This window comes from Hyperolius riggenbachi, chromosome 2 (genome assembly GCF_040937935.1).
Source record: "Hyperolius riggenbachi isolate aHypRig1 chromosome 2, aHypRig1.pri, whole genome shotgun sequence".
NCBI classification, from domain to species: domain Eukaryota; kingdom Metazoa; phylum Chordata; class Amphibia; order Anura; family Hyperoliidae; genus Hyperolius; species Hyperolius riggenbachi.
This window is the reverse complement of record NC_090647.1, coordinates 238,445,669-238,464,811: the sequence shown is the minus strand read 5'-3', so window position 1 is coordinate 238,464,811 and position 19,143 is coordinate 238,445,669. Positions and strand designations below refer to the sequence as shown.

General features: G+C 43.3%; 1 protein-coding gene across 7 annotated transcripts in view; it reads right to left on the bottom strand.

Annotated features, from left to right (window-relative positions):
* Nucleotides 1-19,143, bottom strand: part of MSL3 (MSL complex subunit 3) — an 85,090-nt gene that overhangs the window by 22,417 nt on the left and 43,530 nt on the right. For 4 of the 7 annotated variants that reach the window (XM_068268351.1, XM_068268353.1, XM_068268352.1 and 1 more), the window contains 5 exons: nt 16,547-16,633; nt 13,252-13,374; nt 5,255-5,415; nt 1,021-1,179; nt 661-923 (listed from right to left, as the gene is read on the bottom strand). In XM_068268351.1, coding sequence (XP_068124452.1) covers nt 661-923; nt 1,021-1,179; nt 5,255-5,415; nt 13,252-13,374; nt 16,547-16,633 — 793 coding nt within the window. The remainder of the gene's footprint in view (nt 1-660; nt 924-1,020; nt 1,180-5,254; nt 5,416-13,251; nt 13,375-16,546; nt 16,634-19,143) is intronic. The other 3 variants (XM_068268354.1, XM_068268355.1, XM_068268356.1) reach the window with 1 other exon arrangement.

Sequence of the window (19,143 nt, the reverse complement as noted above, 5' to 3'; positions counted from 1 at the left end):
ATATTATAGGCGTTTTTGTAAAATTTGAAGAGCAGGCGAATTTCAAAATCGCCCTGAAAGCGCTTGTGCAATGATTGTCTATGAGAGAGTTCATATCAGAGCGGTTCGTTTGTGATCCGCTTTGAAAAGCGGTGCTTGGGTCATTTTTTGGAGGCGATTTTTTACTCAATGGAAGGTATAGGAAAAACGCAAGACGCTCACACAATCGTTTTGGCAAGCGATTGTGTGAGCGTTTTGAGAGAAAAAAATTTTTTCTGGATCAAAAGACGGAAGCACAAGTCGCTTACAAAGTTGGCCACAAAAACGAGCGAACGTGCAGAAAAATTCGCAGAAAAAAAGTGCATAAAACCCCCCCCCCCCCAAAAAAAAAAAACCCCGCAGACGGACACGCGAGCCGAACACAATGTGAACAAGGCCTTAGCTTGCAAGTCTGCCGTTTCACTCTCCATTCATCATGCTGTTGAAATTGCATACAGTGATTTCAAACTGTGCACATTTTTTCATACAAACATTTAGCTACTGTGACAAATTGCACAATTGACCTTTTTTCTTTTCATCAAAGTGTTTTAGTACAAAAACAGACTTAAAAACCTCTCCCTAATTCTTATAACAAGCTTATTTTACGATCACAAAATGAAATAAAATAAAAATAGCCAATACTTTTTTCCAAGTGTAGGAAGAGTTTGGGCATTGAGGTAGGAGTTTCTGGATGCCGACGTTTGGGTTGAGGAGAAGCACTGCTCTCAGACATCCTATCACAACTTGTACTGTGACGTGTGGAGCGCCTTAGGGATTGTAAAATGTCTGGCTCAGTCTTCCGTCTTTTGGGTGTCACAGACTCGCCCGTAGTGGGCTGGCTATCTGTTGATTGAGGTGTCGGAGGATTTAAGAGTGGAGGGCTTGGCGACACCTCTTCCTGGGTTCTGAGGACAAAAAAAAAAAAAAAAATATCTAGTTCAGGTGTTCCTACTAACCAGCTGATTATTTGAAGAAAAAAAAAAGTTGTTTCTGTTAAGTTACCTATTGCCAACAGTTACCACTTCTTTTATGGGAAGAAAAAATTTGGACGAGATTACTTTCTTATACTGTGCTTGCTCATAGGGGTAGAGAAGTATTAATGGAAGGGTGAAGTCAAATGTAATTCTTAAGCCATCCACCATTTCTTTACAAAGCTCAACACTAAAAAAAACAAAAATGAACAAAAAGTTAGTATACATGTCACCATACAGTCTTGCTGACACATTGAGATCATAACAGATTCATTCTTACCCACTTAAGGACCAGGCTCGTTTTGGATGATCTGTGCTGCGTGGGCTCTCCAGCCCGCAGCACAGATCAGGATTGCTGCAGGGCGATCAGACTTCCCACCCCTTTTTTCCCCACTAGGGGGATGTCCTGCTGGGGAGGTCTGATCGCCGCCGCTCTGTGCGGCCGACGGCACAGGACGGCGAACCGTCCTGTACCGCCTCTAATAGGCTTTAGCCTATCAGATGGCGGTGATCCCCGGCCAATCAGAGGCCGGGGATCGCCAATCTTCTTTACGGCGCTGCTGTGACAGCAGCACCGTATGATGTAAACACAGGGGATTTCTTCCCCGCGTGTTTACATTTTGCCTGCGAGCCGCAATACGAGGCTCGCAGGCTGTTTGAACGAGCGGCCGTTTCCATTGAAACACCACTTCGACCTGCCGACCCCTATCGGCGTTAGGCGGTCGTTAAATGGTTAAAGACACCTGAAGTGACTGGTATATGAAAACCGCCATGGTCATTTCCGCTTAAACAATGCAAATTGCCTCGCTGTCCTGCTGATTTTCTGTCTTTCTTTTTAGCCATAGAATCTGAACAAGCATGCAGACCAGGTGCTTTGACTGAAGTCTGACTGGGTTAGCGACATGTTTGTTTCAATTGTGCAATTTAGACACTATTGATATATGGGGAAGTTAATTTTATATATTTTTAGAGCAGGTGCTCAGTTGCCTTTAACGAAAAACAACCAACAATACTGTGAAACAGATGGACAAAATATTATGGAATATAGAAGCCAAGCTATCAAATCAATGAGACATAAGCAAATGTTAAACGAGCCTTGGCTATATGACTCCTGGGATTTGTCTAGTCCTGCTGTAAGGGATCCATATTATACAGCCTGTAAAAGGTTTAAATCTGGCTTCAACAGGTAATTTTTTTTTTTAATTTCAAAACCGAACAAATCTTTGGACAGGGCTGTGGTCCTGAGTCAGAGCAATTTTGGGTACCTGGAGTCGGTTTCTTAAACTGAGGAGTTCGATGATTTTTGTACCAACTCAACAGCCCTGGCTTTAGAGTATATACATTAGTTTGCAAAAGTATTTTGCTCCCTAGAAGTTTTTCACATTTTGTCACATTACTGCCACAAACATGAATCCATTTTATTGGAATTCCACGTGAAAGACCAATACAAAGTGGTGTACATGTGAGAAGTGGAATGAAAAAATCACAGGATTCCAAACATTTTTTACAAATCAATAACTGCAAAGTGGGGTGTGCGTAATTATTCAGCCCCCTGAGTGAATACTTTGTAGAACCACCTTTTGTTGCAATTACAGCTGCCAGTCTTTTAGGGTATGTCTCTACCAGCTTTGCACATCTAGAGACTAAAATCCTTGCCCATTCTTCTTTGCAAAACAGCTCCAGCTCAATCAGATTAGATGGAAAGTGTTTGTGAACAGCAGTTTTCAGATCTTGCCACAGATTCTCGATTGGATTTAGATCGGGACTTTGACTGGGCCTTTCTAACACATGGATATGTTTTGTTTTAAACCATTCCATTGTTGCCCTGGCTTTATGTTTAGGGTTGTTATCCTACTGGAAGGTGAACCTCTCACCGGTCTTAAGTCTTTTACAGACTCCAAGAGGTTTTCTTCCAAGACTGCCCTGTATTTGGCTCCATCCATCTTCCTGTCAACTCTGACCAGCTTCCCTGTCCCTGCTGAAGAGAAGCACCCCCAGAGCATGATGCTGCTGCCACCACCATATTGGACATTGATATTCTGAGTGATGTGAAGTTAGTTTTCCGCCACACATAGCTTTTGTCCAAAAAGTTAAATTTTGGTCTCATCTGACCACAGCACCTTCTACCACATTTTTATATGTGTCCCCCACATGGCTTGTGGCAAACTGCAAACGGGACTTCTTATGATTTTCTGTTAACAAGGTCTTTCGTCTTGCCACTCTTCCATAAAAGCCAACTTTGTGCAGTGCACGGCTAATAGTTGTCCTATGGACAGATTCCCCCACCTGAGCTGTAGATCTCTGCAACTCGTCCAGAGTCACCATGGGCCTCTTGACTGCATTTCTGATCAGCGCTCTCCTTGTTCGGCCTGTGAGTTTAGGTGGACGGCCTTGTCTTGGTAGGTTTACAGTTGTGCCATACTCCTTCCATTTCTGAATGTTCGCTTGAACAGTGCTCTGTGGGATGTTTAAAGAGAAACTCCAACCAAGAATTGAACTTTTTCCCAATCAGTAGCGGATACCCCATTTTACATGAGAAAGACAATGATTTTCACAAACAGACCATCAGGGGGCGCTGTGTGACTGATTTTGTGCTGAAACCCCTCCCACAAGAGGCTCTGAATACCGCGGTACTGCTGGCAAACTGCCACAATGTAACAATGTTCAGAGACAGGAAATAGCTGTTATTAGCTGTCTGTAACAGACAGAGCAGCTAGAAACAGCTAAATAACCTGCCCACAGTAACAATGTCACCATGTAATAAATGTCAGAATGTGAATCTGGGAGAGGAAAGATTTTACAATGAGCAAACACTGACTAAATCATTTATACATAATTATGGTAAAAAATGAAGCACTTTTTTTACTACATTATTTTCACTGGAGTTCCTCTTTAAGGCTTTTGAAATCTTTTTGTAGCCTAAGCCTGCTTTAAATTTTCCAACTTTATCCCTGACCTGTCTGGTGTGTTCTTTGGACTTCATGGTGTTACTACCAAGATTCTCTTAGACAACCTTTGAGGCTGTCACAGAGCAGCTGTATTTGTATTGACATTATTTTACACACAGGTGCACTCTAGTCATAAGCGCTCATCAGATTGTCTATTGGCAACTGACTGCACTCAGACCAAAGGGGGCTGAATAATGAAACACAACCCACTTTGTAGTTAATGATTTGTAAAATATGTTTGGAATCATGTATGATTTTCGTTCCATTTCTCACGTGTACACCACTTTGTATTGGTCTTTCACGTGGAATTCCAATAAAATTGATTCATGTTTGTGGCAGTAATGTGACAAAATGTGGAAAACGGAATACTTTTGCATACCACTGTATAATCAATCAAATATGGAAAAATCCCCAGCCCAAAGTAATCTATATAAAAAAAAAAAGTAAAAAAGAAGGCATGGAGTATCTAAATATCACTATGCAGTACCAAAAATTATTATTATTCCAAATGCAAAGATATGAAATAGTGAAGAAAAAAAAAAAAAAAAACTAAACTTTAATTTTACAAAAAACTGCATAAAATCATCAAAAATATGAAAAAGCACACATAAGCATGACCAATGCTGATGAAGCCTGTATCATCCCATTCAATATATCAGTTCGCCCAAAAATATTTGTAATGTAGACAATTTGCAACAGCTCATTGATTTGCAACCCAAGAGTTCAAATTACCCCACTGAGTAAACAAAGCATGCACTGAATAACTTCATGGATAGGGAAGTTAAAACACAAGTTAATCCAAGGCTTTTTTTATAAAGATGCATTTTTTTATCTTAATCGGCATTTTAATGAATTCCTTAAAAAAATGCAAGGGTAGATTTGGGGCTTTAATAGAAACTTGCATTGGCAGAACTATAAGATGCCACTGTCAACCACTCTCAAAAATATTACAAGCTTGGCGGTCATGCTGGTCTCTAAAACTTCCGCAGAGGACATGCATGACAGCTAGGAAACTAGCTTTTGTTTACACAAGCCAGCAATAGCAGCATCAATATTCCTCTTCTTAAGGGTTCCTGGAAACACTGGACTGTTACTAGCAAACTACTTCTGTGGTAAGCCATCTTCAGTGGAAAATGACTTACAGGACTGCAATAAAACATTGAAGACAGCACTGTGTGGATAGTTCCCAAATCTGCAGCCAAATCATATTAGGAAAACTGCTTGTTTACTACAGTCTTGGCATTAACTCTGAAGTAACAGCCTCAACATTCTAAAACTTTACAGCACAAGACAGAAGAGAAGGCTTCAGAACCTTACTTTTTCTCAGGTGGAATATAATGTATATTCATGTTGACATTCGAAGTAGTTTGAGGATGCCTTATTCTTTCATTGGCAGAAAACGCTGCGTTAATTGCAAAGTGTTTTACATAGGATTCCAAAATAGTAATTATGTTGGTCTGACAAGGTAATTTAACGAGCTGAAAAAAAAAAAACAAAAAAAAACACAAGGTCTTACATTCTGTTCAATACTGACCACACTTTCTCAGCTTGTAACACAGACATGTTTTGAGGACTAAAAAAAAATTTCATAAGTTGTATCAGGTGCCATTCACACTTAGTGCATTAATTCAGGCTTTTCTACCATCAGTACTGAGAGCTCATGTTAGTCAATGGGCTTGTTCCCATCTAAAGTATTTTCCATATTCCTGTATAAAAAAAACAAAGAAAAAAAACAACTTACCGTATTATACTCGAGTATAAGCAGAGTTTTTGGGACCCAAAAAGTGGTCCCAAAGTGGGGGTCTCGGCTTATACTCGAGAGAGTATAGGTGGCCAGGCATACCTCCCCCCAGGCAGTTCGCCCCCACTTCCCCTGCAGGCAATGCGCACCCCTCCTCCTCTCTCCCCTACTCCCCTCCCCGCAGGCTGAAAGATTAGATAGGAGAAGGGATTAGCGGAACAGCGAGACTCAGCGTGGCTGACTCTTCTTGTCGGGTCCCCTCTCCATGCCTGAAATAAGAGCAGCAGCAGCGGCGGCAGCTGGGTGCCTCACCTTCCGGGCGGCTCCAGGCAAAGATCAAATGTCTCCGGGCTCCTCCATGTACCATTGCGGCTAACAGGAAGTAGTAGCCACGATGTACACGGAGGAGCCCAGAGACATTAGATCTTTGCCTGGAGCCGCCCGGAAGGTGAGACACCCAGCTGCCGCTGCTCTTTTTTCAGGCGTGGAGAGGGGACCCGACAAGAGGGAAGAGTCGGCCCGTGGCTGAGTCCCGCTGATCCCCTCTCCTTCTATATAATCTTTCAGCCTGCAAGGGGAGGAAGGGGGGCACACTGCCTATGGGGAAAGGGGCACACCTATGGCTGACTACCTATATTAGAGACATCTACACCTGGCCACCTATGTTAGATCACCTATGGCTGGCTACCTATACTGCAGACATCTACACCTGGCCACCTATACTGGAGCACCTATGGCTGGCTACCTATACTGCAGACATCTACACCTGGCCACCTATACTGGAGCACCTATGGCTGGCTACCTATACTGCAGACATCTACACCTGGCCACCTATACTGAAGCACCTATGGCTGGCTACCTATACTGCAGACATCTACACCTGGCCACCTATACTGGAGCACCTATGGCTGGCTACCTATACTGCAGACATCTACACCTGGCCACCTATACTGGAGCACCTATGGCTGGCTACCTATACTGCAGACATCTACACCTGGCCACCTATACTGGAGCACCTATGGCTGGCTACCTATACTGCAGACATCTACACCTGGCCACCTATGGCTGGCTACCTATACTGCAGACATCTACACCTGGCCACCTATACTGGAGCACCTATGGCTGGCTACCCATATTGCAGACATCTGCACATGGCTACCTATACTGGATATACCTCGGCTTATACGCGGGTCAATAATTGTTCCCTGTTTTTTTAGGGTATAAATTTGTGCGTGGGGGGGGGGGGGGGGTGTCGGATTATACTCGTGTATATACGGTACTGTGTTTTTTTCTTCTTTTTTACATCCAATATATGTTTAAAGCAAACCAGTGTTGAAGAAAAAGAAAAAAGTGTACATGAATACTGTCCTCGACAACTCCAGTGATCCAATGCAGGGAACCTGTGAATGTATCCAACCTGGATCCTGGCCAGCGGCAGAAGGCTAATGGATTTTATAGACATACACACGATCAATGAGATGCTAATAATTCCAGCTTGCATGCAAATTTAACCACTTCGCCATATCTGGACGCATATATTCGTCCAGATAGGCAGTGGTGCTGCAGCCGTGTGGTGCGCGCGATCGGGCGCGCGCCCGCACTCCCGCTGCCCCCCCCGATCAGTGAATAGGAAAATAATTCCTATTCACCGATCTAAGTCCCCGGCAGAAATACCGACGCTTTCTCATCAGAGAGCGTGGTATTTCTGCCCCCAGGAAACAACTTCTCTTCATTTTAGTTCCTAGATGCGACATCGTTTGCATCTAGGAATTTTTTTGAATGTGGCCAAATAGTAAACTGCACCCACATACCTGTATTGAATAAAAAAATACATTACATTACATCTAAAATTGGCTATTTACCTCCCTAACTAAAATTACCCAAATACATTTTTGTATTAAAAAAAAAAAAAAAAAATTACAATAAAAAAAAAAAACTACATAAATAGTTACCTAAGGGTCTGAACTTTTTAAATATACATGTCAAGAGAGTATCTTATTAATTTTTTTAAAATTATAAGCTTGTAAATAGTGATGGATGCAAATTGAAAAAATGCACCTTTATTTCTAAATAAAATAATCGGCGCCATAAATTGTGATAGGGATGTAATTTAAATGGTGTAATAAGCAGGACAAATGGGCACATAAAATGCATGGGTTTTAATTACCGTAGCATGTATTAATTTCAAACTATAATGGCCAAAAACTGAGAAATAATATTTTTTTTCCATTTCTATCTTAATCTTCCTGTTAAAATGTATTTACAGTAAAGTGGCTCTTAGCAAAATGTACTACCCAAAGAAAGCCTAATTAGTGGCGGAAAAAACGAGATATAGATCAATTAATTTTGATAAGTAGCGATAGAGTTATTAGCGAATGAATGGGAGGTGAACATTGCTCGGATGCATAAGATTTTCGAAGCTGTAGGCTGAAGTGGTTAATGCATGTTGTATGATGCAGGGAATAGAGTTAATGAAAACCTGAAGAGCATTCCTTTGCTTTTTGTGTGTGACATCCAATTAAAATGCAATATAAGTCAATAGCAGTGCAGAAAAATCACATGCGATTTTGCACGGAGGGAAAAAAAAAAAAATAAAATCTGAAAAGTGTGCATACAAACGCGCATAAAAAACCCTGCAAAGACATTCCTCTCAAAAATACCCCCCACCCCCTAAAAATAAATAAAATATATCACAAATGCAGATTTAAGCATTCAAGAAATCACATGCAGAATGTGCACTGATAAGTGTGAATGGCGCCTTAAAGGATACCCGAACTGACATGTGACATGATGAGATAGACATGTGTATGTACACTGCCTAGCACACAAATAACTATGCTGTGTTCCTTTTTTTCTTTATCTGCCTACAAGAGTTAAATATCAGGGGCTTGATTCACAAAGCGGTGCTAACCTACTTAGCATGTCTAAAGTCTTTAGACGCGCTAACCAGGGTGCTAAGTAGGTTAGCACCGGATTTCTCAATCAGATCGAGCATCTAACTTTGCGCGCGCAAAGTTTTACGCGCGCAAAGTTTTATGCGCGCTAAGTCCCATAGGCTTTAATGGGCACTTCGCACGGAGCGCCCTGCGCTCTGTGCAGTACGCGCGTAAAGTTTTATGCGCATAAAGTTTTGCGCGCATAAAGTTTTATGCGCGAAAAGCTTGTTTAGACGTGCTAAGGGGGTTTTCACAGGCGTGCTAACAGTTAGCACCGCTTTGTGAATCAAGCCCCAGGTATGCAAGTGGCTGACTCAGTCCTGACTCAGACAGGAAGTGACTACAGTGTGACCCTCACTGATAAGAAATTCCAACTATAAAACATTTTCCTAGCAGAAAATGGCTTCTGAGAGCAAGAAAGACTTAAAAAAAGGGAAATTTCTTATCAGTGAGAGTCACACTGTAGTCACTTCCTGTCTGAGTCAGGACTGAGTCAGTCACTTGCATACCTGATATTTAACTCTTTCAGGCAGATAAAGCAAAAAAGGAACACAGCGTAGTTATTTGTGTGCTAGGCACTGTACATACACATGTCTATCTCATAATGTCACATGTCAGTTCGGGTATCCTTTAAGGCTCATACACACACACACATCAGACCATAGTCTTTGGAAAATGAAAGATCACAGACCAATTTTACCCCCTTCCATGTAGTATGAGAGCCATGCCTACACAGTCTATTCTATGGAGCTGAACTCCCCATCAGACAGAAATCTTTGCAAGATGCTGGACACAAAGATGCTGTAGACATTCAACAGATCAGTATCTGCAAAAGATCTGTTCCTGCAAAAGATCATTTCCTGCAAAATGCATTCATAGTCTATGAGATCTGCAGATCATCATACACACCTTGTTTAACAGACATTCATCTGCAGATCAGATCCACCTGGATGGATTTTCAGATCTGCAGATGATTGTCTGATCTGCAGATGGATGTCAGTTAAACAAGGTGTGTATGATGATCGGCAGATCTCATACAGGATCTTTTCAAAAAATTAGCATATTGTGATAAAGTTCGTTATTTTCTGTAATGTACTGATAAACAGACTTTCATATATTTTAGATTCATTACACACAACTGAAGTAGTTCAAAGCCTTTTATTGTTTTAATATTGATGATTTGGGCATACAGCTCATGAAAACCCAAAATTCCTATCTCAAAAAATTAGCATATCATGAAAAGGTTCTCTAAACGAGCTATTAACCTAATCATCTGAATCAATGAATTAACTCTAAACCCCTGCAAAAAATTCCTGAGGCTTTTAAAAACTCCCAGCCTGGTTCATTACTCAAAACCGCAATCATGGGTAAGACTGCCGACCTGACTGCTGTCCAGAAGGCCATCATTGACACCCTCAAGCAAGAGGGTAAGACACAGAAAGAAATTTCTGAACGAATAGGCTGTTCCCAGAGTGCTGTATCAAGGCACCTCAGTGGGAAGTCTGTGGGAAGGAAAAGGTGTGGCAGAAAACGCTGCACAAGAGGAGAGGAGATAAGAGGTGACCGGACTCTGAGGAAGATTGTGGAGATGGACCGATTCCAGACCTTGGGGGACCTGTGCAAGCAGTGGACTGAGTCTGGAGTAGAAAAATCCAGAGACACAGTGTACAGGCATGTACAGGAAATGGGCTACAGGTGCCGCATTCCCCAGATAAAGCCACTTTTGAACCAGAAACAGCTGCAGAAGCGCCTGACCTGTACTTGACACTGGACTTCAGGCATTTTGGCATTTCCCTCTCCCCAGTCTTCCTCCAGACTCTGGCACCTTGATTTCCGAATGACGTGCAAATGTTGCTTTCATCTGAAAACAGTATTTTGGACCACTGAGCATCAGTCCAGTGCTGCTTCTCTGTAGCCCAGGTTGGTCGCTTCTGCCGCTGTTTCTGGTTCAAAAGTGGCTTGACCTGGGAAATGTGGCACCTGTAGCCCATTTCCTGCACACACCTGTACACGGTGGCTCTGGGTGTTTCTACTCCACACTCAGTCCACTGCTTCCACAGGTCCCCCAAGGTCTGGAATCTGTCCTTCTCCACAATCTTCCTCAGGATCCGTTCACCTCTTCTCGTTGTGCAGCATTTTCTGCCACACTTTTTCCTTCCCACAGACTTCCCACTGAGGTGCCTTAATACAGCACTCTGGGAACAGCTTATTCGTTCAGAAATTTCTGTGTCTTACCCTCTTGCTTGAGGGTGTCAATGATGGCCTCTGGACAGCAGTCAGGTCGGCAGTCTTACCCATGATTGCGGTTTTGAGTAATGAACCAGGCTGGGAGTTTTAAAAGCCTCGGGAATCTTTTGTAGGTGTTTAGAGTTAATCCGTTGATTCAGATGATTAGGTTAATAGCTCGTTTAGAGTACCTTTTCGTGATATGCTAATTTTTTGAGATAGGAATTTTAGGTTTTCATGAGCTGTATGCCAAAATCATCAATATTAAAACAATAAAAGGCTTTGAACTACTTCAGTTGTGTGTAATGAATCTAAAATATATGAAAGTCTAATGTTTATCAGTACATTACAGAAAATAATGAACTTTATCACAATATGCTAATTTTTTTAGAAGATCCTGTAGACTATGAATGCAATTTGCAGGAACGGATCTTTGGCAGGAACAGATCTTTTGCACATACTGATCTTTTGTGTCTGTACAGCATCTGTGTGTGCAGCATCTTGCAAAGATTTCTGTCTGATGGGGAGTTCAGCTCCATAGAAAAGACTGTGAAGGTATGGCTCTCATATTACATGGAAGGGGGTAAAATTGGTCTGTGATCTTTCATTTTCAAAAGACTATGGTCTGATGTGTGTATGTGGCCTTACTCCAATCAGGTGAATGTAGCAGTGAATGGAGAGCGACGGCCGCTTAAGGCCAGGGTCACACTTAGCAGAATTGCATGTGTTTTCCACTATGTGCTATGGGGAACACACGAGATTCTGCTAAGTGTTCCTGGCCTTAGGGAAATTCTGAGTACCCAGCTTGCGGTCCTCTTCACCAGAATACAGACCCTGCCAAAAGGACAATGTAAAAATGGTGATGAGGTTTCTCAAACTAGAAAACATGAAGGCGGGGATTGTTATTTTGCACGGCCATCTCTTTACAAAATATATAGTATATAAAAAAAAAAAAAAAAAAAAAAAAAAGACCTGCACAGCATCACATGGTATTGCATACGTGCTCTAGCGAGCAATAGAGTTGGGCCGAACGGTTCGCCTGCGAACGGTTCCATGCGAACTTCAGTGGTTCGCGTTCGCGTCCCGCAGGCGAACCTTTGCGGAAGTTCGGTTCGCCCCATAATGCACATGGAGGGTCAACTTTGACCCTCTACATCACAGTCAGCAGGCCCAGTGTAGCCAATTAGGCTACACTAGCCCCTGGAGCCCCACCCCCCCTTATATAAGGCAGGCAGCGGCGGCCATTACGGCCACTCGTGTGCCTGCATTAGTCAGAGTAGGGCGAGCTGCTGCAGACTGTCTCTCAGGGAAAGATTAGTTAGGCTTAGCTTGTTCCTGTCTGGCTGCATACCTGTTCTGTGAACCCACCACTGCATACCTGTGCTGTGAACCCACCACTGCATACCTGTGCTGTGAACCCACCACTGCATACCTGTGCTGTGAACCCACCACTGCATACCTGTTCTGTTCAGTGGACCCGCCACTGCATACTTGTTCTGTTTAGTGAACCGCCACTGTATACCTGTTCTGTTTAGTGAACCCGCCACTGCATACCTGTTCTGTTCAGTGGACCCGCCACTGCATACCTGTTCTGTTTAGTGGACCCGCCACTGCATACCTGTTCTGTTCAGTGGACCCGCCACTGCATACCTGTTCTGTTTAGTGAACCGCCACTGTATACCTGTTCTGTTTAGTGAACCCGCCACTGCATACCTGTTCTGTTCAGTGGACCCGCCACTGCATACCTGTGCTGTGAACCCGCCACTGTATACCTGTTCTGTTCAGTGAACCCACCGCATCAGTGCGCATACCTGTGCAGTTAAGTGAACCCGCCACTGCATACCTGTTCTGTTCAGTGGACCCGCCACTGCATACCTGTTCTGTTTAGTGAACCCGCCACTGCATTCCCTGCACTCTCGCCATGGTGCGCACCAGTAAAGCACGGCCGTCACTACACAAACAGCTGTTTGCGGTGCGTTACACGATGAGTTTGGTGTGTCAGTGTGAAGCAGTACCTTAATTACACTACCTGATTGATGTATACACATGCAAGATGTTTGAAAGCACTTTAGGCCTGTCATTTAGCATTCAATGTGATTTCTGCCCTTAAAACGCTGCTTTGCGTCAAATCCAGATTTTTCCCGGGGACTTTTGGCATGTATCCCACTCCGCCATCCCCCCCTCCAGGTGTTAGACCCCTTGAAACATCTTTTCCATCACTTTTGTGGCCAGCATAATTATTTTTTTTTTTCAAAGTTCGCATCCCCATTGAAGTCTATTGCGGTTCGCGAACTTTAACGCGAACCGAACCTTTCGCGAAAGTTCGCGAACCCGGTTCGCGAACCGAAAATCGGAGGTTCGGCCCAACTCTAGCGAGCAAATGTAAAGCTCCAAAGGTGCAAGAGACCTACCCGCTTGCGTTTATTTATGTAATAGCAGTCCTCTTCCAGCTTCTTTTTCAAAATTTCTGGAATCTCTATTACAATGCTCTTTTCCTCCATCTCTCGTTTTGAGTGAATATCGTGTTCTTCTTTCTAAAACAAGGCAAAAAAACAATATGGAATGAAATAGGGCAATCATTTGAGGATTCCCATGTAACAAAGAACTTTCCTTAAGGCAAATTACAATGCAACGCCCCAAAAAAGTCACAACGCAATTTAATGCCCCGTTACCGTTGCATACAGTAGAGCATAAAGGCAATGTAAAGTATGCTTTCAAGTAATTACTGAGCATGTGCAAACAGTTTAACGCAGCTAATAGCATGTATAATGCACAGCATGCAGCACTTTCTAATAATGCTACACGTTACACACAAACACAATGTGTGCACTGTGAATGTCGCACAGACTTAGTATTGCTGTGCGTTAGTCTGCGTTGAAACATTTTCTAACGTGCGACGTTAGAGGCCTTAATGCACTTCCACCTATCTGTTGGTGTGCAAATCAATTTCCTATAAAGGCCATGCATCTGTGCAAAGTGCCTGTATAGCAGGCCCAGGGGTCTAAATCTACATATTAAAGCGCTATATTCATTAAAACTGCGGTAACGTGTAAGGGCCTGTTCATACTTGCTGCGTTTGTAGAACGCGTATAAATTCAAAGAAACGCAAGTTGAAAAACGCATGCGTTTTTCTTGCGTTTGAATGCGTTTTCTATTGCGTTTTGCACAAACACGTGACCCAGGGGAAAAAAAAGAATTATGGGAACCGCAGAGGAAAACGGACGCTAAAAACGCAATAGTACGCGTTTTTGATACGCGCCCATAGACTTTCATTGCGTCCGTTTCTATGCGTATCGCACAGAACTGCGTGCAGCAATGCGGATGAGAAACGTATGCGTCTCATACGCATACATGTGAACTAGCCCATTTAAAAGCATTAGGAGCCGTTTCTATGCGTTTTTGGTACCAGTACGCGTTCCCTGAAAACGGCTAGGAACGCATATAGTCTGAACAGGCCCTAATGGTGTGTACACACTTGAAAGATGAATGAAAGATACCTGACCAATTTTACCCCCTTCCATGTAGTATGAGAGCCATACTGTACACAGTCTATTCTATTGAGCTGAACTCCTCCATCAGATAAAAAATCTTTGCAAGATGATGCGCACAAAGATGCTGTACACATTCAAAAGATCAGTATCTGCAAAAGATCTGTTCCTGCAAAAGATCCGTCCCTGCAAAATGCATTCATAGTCTATGATATCTGCAGATCCTCATACACACCTTGTTTAACAGACTTCATCTGCATATCTGACAATCATTTGCAGATCTGAAAATCCATCCTGGTGGATCTGATTCTGCAGATGATTGTCTGTTAAACAAGGTGTGTATGAGATCTGCAGATAGACTATGAATGCATTTTGCAGGAACAGATCTTTTGCAGATACTGATCTTTTGAATGTGTACAGCATCTTTGTGTCCAGCATCTTGCAAAGATTTTTATCGGATGTTGAGTTCAGCTCCATAGAAAAGACTGTGTAGAGTATGGCTCTCATACTACATGGAAGGGGGTAAAATTGGTCTGATATCTTTCATTTAGATTTCAAGTGTGTATGTAGCATAACTCCTAAGCGGTAGACATGTTACACACAGTAGCTAGATGCGTAAAGCACTGCCAGGTGTACCTAATTACCATTACAAACATGCAGTGATGCATTACACATAGAAGTAACACGAACAGTAACTTAAAGGGAACCTTGACTGAGAGGGATATGGAGGTTTCCTTTTAAACAATACCAGTTCCCTGGCAGTCCTGCTGATCTCTTTGGCTACAGTAGTGGCTGAAATCACACACCTGAAACAAGCATGCACCTAATCCAGTCAGACTTCAGTCAGAGCACCTGATCTGCATGCTTGTTGAGGGGCTGTGGCTAAAAGCATTAGAGACACAGGATCAGCAGGAGAGTCAGGGCCCATTCACACTTGTGCGTTTTCAGAGCGATTTCAGCTTTGCTGAAAATCGCTAGCGATTTGAAAAACGTGTGCACAATGAAAGTGTATGGAAGTGTTCTCATCTAAGCGTTTAGCGATTTGCTGAAACTCAAACGCGTTGCATGCAGCGTTTTCTGAGCGATTCTGGAGCGATTAGCAATTCAATAAAAGTATTTGAATTGAACTAAAAATCGCAAAACGCTAATCGCTGGAAAAACGCTCTCTATACAGTGAAAAATCACTAGGAAAAAACGCCAGAAAAACGCACAGCGTTTTGCGTTAGCGTTTAGCGATTTCTAGTGTGAATGGGCCCTCAGGCAACTGGTATTGTTTGAAAAGCAAAACTCCATATCCTCAGTTTAGGTTCCCTTTAACCTCCCTAGCGGTATTGACTGTCATACAAGTCAATACAAAACATGCTGTGAACGGTATTGACATGCATACACGTCAATACTCTCCTGCACTGTATACTAGACCCTTGCTTGACACATTTTGGGAAGTTACAGGGAAAAATAAATAAATAAATGGTTATGAAAACGAATTGGCTCCCTTTTTGCACATAAATCATGGGAAAAATGAAGGCTAGGGAGGTTAACCCATGTCTCAGGTGTGTTTGCACAGGTCACATGCATTACACACAAAGTTACTTACAGCCTCTGCTCTGCCGGTGTTTTGAATCAATTCTCCTGCATGAAGCACTAAGCAACTGTGCGCACTGAGAATGGGTCAGGCAGAGACGCTGAACAGTCTGGATGCAGCCCCAGGGCCATAGTCTGCCCATCCCAGCCATTCCACCTCCTGCTCCAACTAGTATACAGCACTGCTTCCTGTAGATCATGTGACATACAGGAAGCTAAGCGATGCTGTAAGTTCAAAACTGCTGCCGCTACGGCACATCTCGCCGGGACCCGGGGAACTTTGAAGCTGCTCTTTCAAACTTCCCCGTGTGGAAATGACATCGCGACGATCATATCGGCGGGTCGTTCATAAGTCGGGCGTTCGCAAGTCGGGGACTACCTGTAAGTATGCTTTCGCTGCACCTGTTAACGCGCGCGCTATGTGGTACCCCATTGCGTTATGCTGATTGATTCCACCACGCTGCACTGCTAACTCATGAGGACACAGAGAAATGAAGGAATGGGGACACCGACAGCAATAAAGCCCCTTGATTTCAATCCTCTTTTTGCATTAGCCCAAACTAAAATAAACATTAAAAACTGCACAGTTTCTCCTGCTCTATGCAGGTGCTCTACCTGAGCTGATAACAATACTTACACATAACCAATCAATTTTGCAAGGCTTCTTTCCAAATCTAATTAGCCTCGTGCAAGGATCTAGTTCTGTACACTGTAAATGTGTCTCCTGTTGTGAAAACAAAAAGTACCTAAAATTAAATTTCTATCTCATCCCCAGGGATGTGCTTTCAAGTAATTTCAAGTAGCAAGCTACTCGGAATTGAAATGGTAATGAGGTGCTGATTAAACAGGTGTGATCGCGGGTGATGGGGGGTTAAATTACCCAGAAGTCTATAGGATAGTGCGCTCCATTCTGCATCATAGCCGAACTATGAGCTGCATTCCATGACTCACTACTAAGCTTCCTCTTTCCAGCTTGAACGAGGAAGCGCAGAAGGAGGAAGGAGAACGCGGCTCACAGTTCGGCTATAATGCGGAATGGAGCGCACACTATCCTACAGACTTAATTTAACCCCAAACACCCGCGGTCACACCTGTTTAATCAGCCCATCCATGCTCATGCCTATGCAGCAGTTGAGTGGTAGTAAACATGGATTCTGGGAAACTGAATCGTTTCAAATAAGTCACATAAGACATAACTCACCGATAGATGGATTAGGGAACGCTCAGTGACGCGACCCAAAGAATGAGCCTTCCATGATCCATCTTCCTACGAAGGAACATGCGACGGCATATAATAGACATGAATGTGAATACAAACGATTAAGGCACTTTGCATGGGAGTACATGCACTGTGATGATCACAATCTCTGTGCGTCACAAAACATTATTTGGTACTTATCCGTTAGCCGGGCGCATCCGGCAGGTGGCGCTGTTGTAGCGAATTTGGATGCGCTGTTGTATCTAATTTGTATCTAATTCCATTCATAGTTACTGAACGTAGTACTGTGTGAATGGAAGCGCCGCAGGTGGCGCTAATTACATTGTTGATACGCACGATACAGTGTGTTAATGGCAAGGAATATACATTGTATTTGAAGTGGCCGGAATGAAAATGAAGGCGGCGGCAATGTAACACATGAAGCCGCCGCCGCCTTCGTCTGTTCTCCCCCTTTGCCCTCTCGCTTGTATACAATGCTGCCAGCCTGCGGGGACATGCGTGTCCCCCCAGAGTCGTTCGTCGCGGCAGGGAAGCCTGCTTGTTTCCTTGCGACGAACGACTGTGGGGGGACACGCGTGTCCCCCCCAGCTGGCAGTGTTGTATAGAAGCGAGAGGGCAAAGGGGGAGAACAGACGAAGGCGGCGGCGGCTTCATGTGTTACATTGCCGCCGCCTTCATTTTCATTCCGGCCACTTCAAATACAATGTATATTCCTTGCCATTAACACACTGTATCGTGCGTATCAACAATGTAATTAGCGCCACCTGCGGCGCTTCCATTCACACAGTACTACGTTCAGTAACTATGAATGGAATTAGATACAAATTAGATACAACAGCGCATCCAAATTCGCTACAACAGCGCCACCTGCCGGATGCGCCCGGCTAACGGATAAGTACCCATTATTTGCTTAATAGTGCACAAATACTCACATTGCAAAACCACAGAAAAAAAAAAAAATCACACAAAAAAAAACTTCAAAAATTGCGACACGGCTACGTAGCTTTACCCAAGTAAATGCTCTGGGGTACAGCAAGATGGGTCTTAGGATGGGCTAGTCTGAGAGGATAATAGTCTCTCAAACAAAAACATTGCAGTGCAGTGTGGAAAGTTAAAACATTGGAAAAATAACTAACGGACATGAAAGAATAAGCCAGGGAAAGAGTATGAAATCCAGAGAAAACCAATTACCAGTAGCAGCCCAAACCTGCCAGCTTCTCTACAACACAGCAATCAGCAGATTCCTACAAAAAGTCAGTTACAGCTGTGGTCAGTTAGCTTAATAGGTACTACACACCCAGCTGGGCATGGTCAATAAGATGCATTCAGAATCATGCAAATCTTATGTAAATATATGCAGGTAACCTGAAGTGGCTGATTCACACTACAAGAGCTTTTTATGCGCTAAAGATTTTAAAAGCTCTTGCTAATGCAATACTATAGGGGATTTTTACAAAATCACATCGCTCTAGCGCAGGGGTCCCCAAACTTTTTTGGTCAAGGGCCGGGTCAACATATTTCAGACTGCTGGGGGCCAAAGTATACATGAAATGTAGAAATCATTACATTGAGCCTAGGTAGTATAAACTATTACCTGTTAACATGTGCAGTCCTTATGTCTCCCACTTAACCAAATCCAATAGTACCCCCCCCCCCCAACACAGCATGTGCAGATAGTATGTCCTGCAACACAGAGGTGAACTCCTCCAGAGGAGAAGCAGCCATTCATGTGTCGCCCGAAGAACAGCTTTACTACAGACAGTGAAACATACCCAGGTGACAACCTGCAGTCCATTTGGACCCATGTGGATGGGTCGTGCCAGCACTGCTATTCTGTATGTGGGTCTCAGATATGTAAAGATGCACTGGACGGCATCTATAAGTAATAGATTTTTAAAGTGGGGGGCCGGTGAAAAAGCCTCAGGGGGTCACATTCGGCCCGCGGGCTTTAGTTTGAGGACCACTGCTCTAGTGAGAACACACACATAGGAGAACATTAGCAAAAGCTTTTAAGG